A 6,270-nucleotide genomic window follows, 5' to 3' on the forward strand; every position below is an offset into this window, starting at 1 on the left:
ACACACACACACACACACACACACACATATATATATATATATATATATATATATATACAAACATATACACAAATATACATATACACATACGTGCATATACCCACACATATGTGCATACATATTCATGTACACACATGTGTATACATAAAAATAAATAAGCATCCAATGGGACATCATAGCTATATTTAAATTTATGTGATTTGGCAGTTATGAGTGGTATACAATGAAAAGAATAAAAAAATATAAGATACATAACATAACATATATACACACACACACAAACAAACTCATATGTGTATTGATGAATGTGTGTGTATATATGTATATCTTTATGCTTGTGTTTGCGACCCCACAGCCCCATTGCCTGGCAACTGATGTGGTTTGTTTATGTCCCTGTAACTTAGCAGCTCATCAAAACAGACTCGATAGTAGCAGTTTTATAAAATAAGCACTGAGCTCAATTTTTCTAACTTAATCCTTGAAGGCGGTGCATCAGAATGGCCGTGGGGCAATGACTGAAATAAGTAATGAAAAATATAAAATATAAAGAGTAAATATATTGAACATTAACAGTGCATTATAAACTTTTATGCAAAAACTCCCTCATTTTTCTCTGATTAAATAATTTGTGTTTTAGGAAGACAAGAAAAATAAAGGAGAAAATTAAATTCTGAAGCCAAAGAAAAAAAAAAAATAGAGAAACTGAGAAGGGAGGGGAAACTACCTCCCCCTCCACTTCTTCCACTTACTTTTCTCCCTTTCCCTCTTTCTCTCTTCTCCTTCTTGTCAGATGCGGTTGTTCGTAGAGAAACTGTAGATCCATCACGCATTTCACTTTTGCGGCCTGGGGGTAACAGTATCTCTGGGGGTAACTGGTGTTGTCATTGTTGTCACATTCATTAGAATTATTGTGGAGTTATTGAAATTCAAAAAAATAAATAAAAAGAAAAAAAAAACAAAATTTAAGATTCATGAAATAAAAGAAAAGATTTTGAGATGTTTTCTGTTCTTTTACTTTTGTTGTAACTCTAAATGGGTAACGTCACTTCAAAGTGAGAAAATTTACTTCAAATGGAGACTGGAGATTTCAAAGTGAGTACATTTCACTTAAAATTTAAACTAATTTAACTCTAAACTGATTCAATAAAAATGTCACTTTTTCAGGTGTTTTATCTTGCTACATTATAGAGAGACTAGTATTATCACCTTACAGGTTGTTTTTCTGCTAATCTGTATAATATCCAGATCTTTTCTGTTTGGCTTCACTTTTTCAAACTTTAAAATTAAATGAAAATTTTTAAATTTGATAATATTGATGTAATTTTGCATACTGAATTTGATGTTGCTATTTGATGTTGAATTTGATGTTCCAGAAAAATTTTAGAAAAATGTTACAAAGGTTTAAATTTTGATAATTTTTATCCAATCAGAAAACAGGATTTGGAAGCTGGTATTTGGTGCATGATGACAACATTACGATGACAAAACATTCAACAACAGAAATTTCAATAAGTTTTAATGAATAGTCATATAAAATGCAGGAACAAGCATTAGGAAAAACAGACTGAAGTTCAGTTCATGTAACAATACATATTTTGTAGAGAGAACATAAAATTACAAAAACACAAGCTGTAGCTCAGCCCATGTAATATACAAATTTTGTAGCAAAAGCATTAAATTGTGAAAACAAAAAATTATAGGAGTAGTTCTTTCTGGCCTGAAGCTCCCGTAGAGGGCACATGAGGGAACAACTGTTAAGTTTTGCTGGTTCCTGTGATCCAACGTTGGATTTACTGTTGCTGATTGCATCTCAAGGTAAGAGCAACCTTTATTTATTATACCTTACAACTACACTAACCCAAGATGCCACATGCTGGGAGTGAACCTGTTACCTTTACCTTGTGGTTGTGAAGCAAACTTTTCAACTGTCCACTCCATACACCTACATACATATATTTACATATATATACATACCAGGTATGAGTAAACAGAAATTAGGCATTACCAAAGTAAAGTGTCAACACAAATACACACACAAACACATACACACACACACCCACACACACGTGCACATACACACGCACATACATAAATCGCATGTGTAGGCTATGTCATGTTTCTGTGGAAGACATCACGCATGTGATTAGCAGCCATCCTAAAATGCCGTCACGGTACTACCTCCCAATGCAGCATGATGTTGTCGCTAAAACAATTAACAATGCCATCTGCAAAAACGACTGTCCTGAAATAAACTTAGAAAATCCCTCTGTTATAGCATACGTTCATAAACACCAACTCAAGGATTACTCATGGAATATTCCCATCAAAACTTCTGTTAAATGTAAACACAACAGACTGGATATTGTTGTTTGGGACAAAGGGGTAAAGGTATGTACCATCATAGAGGTCAGCTGCCCTGTAGATATAAATATCTCTTTGAAAATCAAAGAGAAAGAGGATATCTATGGACAACTGCTTCGAAACTCCAGCTTCTGTATCCAGACTATGAATTCATATTCATACCAATAATAATTGGAGTTCTAGGTTTTGTTAGTAAATACTTAAAGGAGAATTTGGATAAACTATTTTTTTTCAGAAAGAGAAACTGACCAGTTGATTCATCTATTACAAGTGCAATCTGTGAGTGGAACAGTAAAAATATGCAAGACTTTTCTCAAGTTTCAAATATGAATTTGTCTGTGTTAACTACATCCCAAAGATGGAGTCTTGTATCTTTGTTGGAAAACAGTTCCCTCTTCTGTGGAAGATTTATAATAATTAAAAAATAGAAGAGATATACATATATACAATACATATACATACACATATGACTGGATTTTTCATATCATCAATTTGTTTTTCCATTATGAGTTTTCTCCTCTCAAAAATTTCATCATCATTCAGTGTAAATTTTGACAGAACCTGTTGTAAATAACAACAACAACAATAATAATCCTTTCCACTATCGGCACAAGGCCTGAAATTTGAGGGGAGGGGGATAGCCACTGGTACTTAACTTATCGACCCTGAGAGGATGAAAGGTAAAGTCGACCTCGGCAGAATTTGAACTCAGAACGATGGGTGAAATACCACTAAGCATTTCATCCAACATGCTAACAATTCCGCCAGCTAACTACAACAACAGCAACAACAATAATAATAACAATAATTTTAGGTTTATGTATTTGTATTGCAAGGTTCCTGATAATCCTTTCTATTAAAGGCACAAGGCCTGAACCCTTCCTTCACTCAATCTATCTCTCTAAATCTCTCTTTTTTCCCCTCCTCCCCTTCTCCCTCCTCTATGTCTCCTTGCCTCTAACTGTCCTGCGTTTAAGGCGTTATATTTCTCTCACCTCTCAGAACTATCAATCTCCACCTCTCTCTCACACACACCCTCTTACTTCCTCTTCTTTTCTGCTTTGCCTCTCACTTCAACTATACTTCCTCTGCTTCTGTCTCTCCCATCTCTCCTACTTTGCCACTTACTCCGCAAAATTTCATGATGGTTCTTTGTTCCTGTCCATGACAAAATCACAGAGTACAGCATACACATAACAAAAACAAATTTCACAACTTGTGAAGAAATCACAGTGATGTCACTCAGTACACTGCCTCATGAAGGTCACTGCTAGCTCTCACTGTGCACACAATGGTGTGCTGCCATCTGTTGGTGAGCTAGTTCCCAGACAGAACTGGGTACTACCTCATATATATACATACATATATATATATATATATATGCTATGTCTGTACATGTATGTGTATGTGTGCATCACTATCTCCTTGCCTCAACATCATATGATAGTTGTAAACGAGTGTCACCACTATGCAACTAGTGTCCTTCTTTTCCAATCTTCTGCATAAACATGTCTGGTTGCTGGGAAATATTATTTTGCTTGGAAACAGGTGAGGGTTGGCAACAGGAAGAGCATCCAGCCATAGAAAGCCTACCTCAACAAATCCCGTCTGACCCATATGTGAGTAAAGAAAAAGTGAATATTAAAACAATAATGATGATGATGTGCTGTATCTAGGTATTGATTTTTCGTTTGCATTTTGCTATTGGTGAAGATCCCACAGTTATTCTTCTAATTTTTTTTGTGGAATTTTGTGCAAAATTGTATTGCTGACAACAAACGATTTTCTATGACCAACCACTGAGAAAGTGTTTTAATAGTGTATCTGATGAAACAGTTTGAGTCATGAAGTTTACATTTATTTCTGCCTCTTCCATTGTATCTTACACTGGTTGTCTGATGTACGGTCTGTGGTTGACTAGTTTGTGGTTACATGTAGATCAGGGAGTTTTTCATTCTGGAGTTACTGCAATATTTTCTGAGTTAGATGTGATACAGATTTTGTTCTGTTTGTTTGTGTAACATACCTTACCACAAATACATAGAATATGTTATAAAAATACCAGAAAGATAAATCTCATTGACATAAAGTCACGAAACAGTTAACCACAGCCATGCTTTGGTAAAAAAGAATACTTAAGGAGTAGTTGATATGATGCTAAAAGAAAAAAAGAACATTACACCGGCAAAAGCCTTGGCTCCTTCATCTCCGATTTGGTTGTTGGCTAATCCAAGGTTCAATAAACTTCGATTCTTCCGCAGCACCTGAAAGTATAATATATACATATATATATATATGTGTGTGTGTGTGTGTATGTATATATGTATATATAATGTATACACATCTATAAAGATAAATGCCAAAATGAATTTTTGTGTGTCAGTGTGTCACACTTTGACTCCCCTTCTCACTATTCAATGACACTCCTACTATTCCTCATGCTGGGGTGAGAGTAATAGTAGGCATAGAGATAGTGAGTGTGGTAGTAGATTGATGGTTGTGATGGTAATGGGGTGATAGTAATAGTATGAGTTGTAGTTGTGATAGAGGCGGAGGTGATGGTGATGGTGGTGGTGGTGGTGGTGGTGGTAGCCAAGGCGGTCAGGGATGATGGTGACAGTAAGCGATGTGAAAGAGAGTGGTGATGGTGGTGGAGAGGAAGGCGGCAAAGTCAAAGATATTGATAGTGGTGGCATCAGAAGTCTGAATGGTGTATGTATGGCAGTTGTGGTGGCGATGGTGGTGGTACTGGTGGCGGTGATGGTTGGAAATAATCAACAGAAAGAGAAAGAGGTTAGATAGAATAGAATTGTACTGACCCCTGAATGGGAAGACAAAAAAACGTTTGTCATGCAGCCTTGCAATAAGTTCCAAGTCGATAAATCATATCATTGTTTTGATGAAAATTGTTCATTGCTTAAATTTAATAAAATTTAATATGTACTCAATGCACGAAGCGTCATTGTTGGGCCCAAGGCCTAATGAAGAGCCCTCCAAAGGAGCTAGCTTAAAAACCACCTGATAGGGCAGCTTTTAAGCTAGTATATGTGTGTGTGTGTGTGTGTGTGTGTGTATAATAATTAAAGCAACAGTAGTATTAATACCAGAAGGTAATATTTATCACCACTTAGAGGTAGATATTGTGTTAGAACACAGAATACTGTGATAGCTACCCTGGGGGTAGCTGTCACTAGGGTGAGAGAATGAAAAAATAAGAGTATGATGGGAAAAACAGTAATTGAGGTGAAAAGGCAATATAAGAATGAGTAATGAGAGACAATGCTGAGGACAGCAATAGAAAATGGTAATGACAGGAGTAGAGGTAGAGGGGCAATGATGACAGATAAATGTTAGCTGATAGGGAGAGTGAGTGATGGCTGGCAGGACTGAAAGGGGTTGATGTTGGGAGGTATTGCATGTGAACAGAGTTGATGCAACCCCTGATTACAAAAGCATCATGATAGGAGAGAGGGGAGGGAAAATAGAAGAGTGATAAGGATGGTAGTAAGCGAATTAAATAAGGAGAGACCTAATGTTATATTGAATAGGAGTGGGGGAGTGGGAAGAGAGTGAATGAGAGATGAGAGGATGTCAAAGAGGCAGGGGCAGAAGTGTAAATGAATCAGTTAAAAGAAATCCTTCAGAAAACAAAGGAAACCTGCTAAAAGGGGTGTACTTACATGTGCAAGGTATTTAGCTCCACGATCTGTTATAAAGTTTCCTGTAAGATTGAGTGAGATGAGTTTACATGGTTCGGAATCACTGATGGCCTGGGTGATATTGTAGAGAGATTGGTCTGTTATTTTGCAGTGTCTCAGAGATAGGAACTGAATGCTGGGGAAAAAATGTGGAAGAATCTCTGTAGAATGGTATATATATATATATATATATATATATATATATATATAT

The 6,270-nt window shown here is 36.1% G+C and overlaps 1 protein-coding gene across 4 annotated transcripts in view; it reads right to left on the reverse strand.

Annotated features, from left to right (window-relative positions):
- Window positions 1–6,270, reverse strand: part of LOC106875168 (leucine-rich repeat-containing protein 71) — a 53,274-nt gene that overhangs the window by 23,221 nt on the left and 23,783 nt on the right. For all 4 annotated transcript variants that reach the window (XR_008266759.1, XM_052976694.1, XM_052976693.1 and 1 more), the window contains exons 8-11: window positions 6,042–6,195; window positions 4,542–4,625; window positions 2,824–2,922; window positions 750–872 (exon numbers count right to left, since the gene is read on the reverse strand). Coding sequence is in view for 3 of the 4 variants with exons in the window: in XM_052976694.1 (XP_052832654.1) it covers window positions 750–872; window positions 2,824–2,922; window positions 4,542–4,625; window positions 6,042–6,195 (460 nt within the window). In the remaining variant the exon portion in view is untranslated. The remainder of the gene's footprint in view (window positions 1–749; window positions 873–2,823; window positions 2,923–4,541; window positions 4,626–6,041; window positions 6,196–6,270) is intronic.

The sequence above is a fragment of the Octopus bimaculoides genome, chromosome 25 (assembly GCF_001194135.2).
Source record: "Octopus bimaculoides isolate UCB-OBI-ISO-001 chromosome 25, ASM119413v2, whole genome shotgun sequence".
Classification (NCBI taxonomy): domain Eukaryota; kingdom Metazoa; phylum Mollusca; class Cephalopoda; order Octopoda; family Octopodidae; genus Octopus; species Octopus bimaculoides.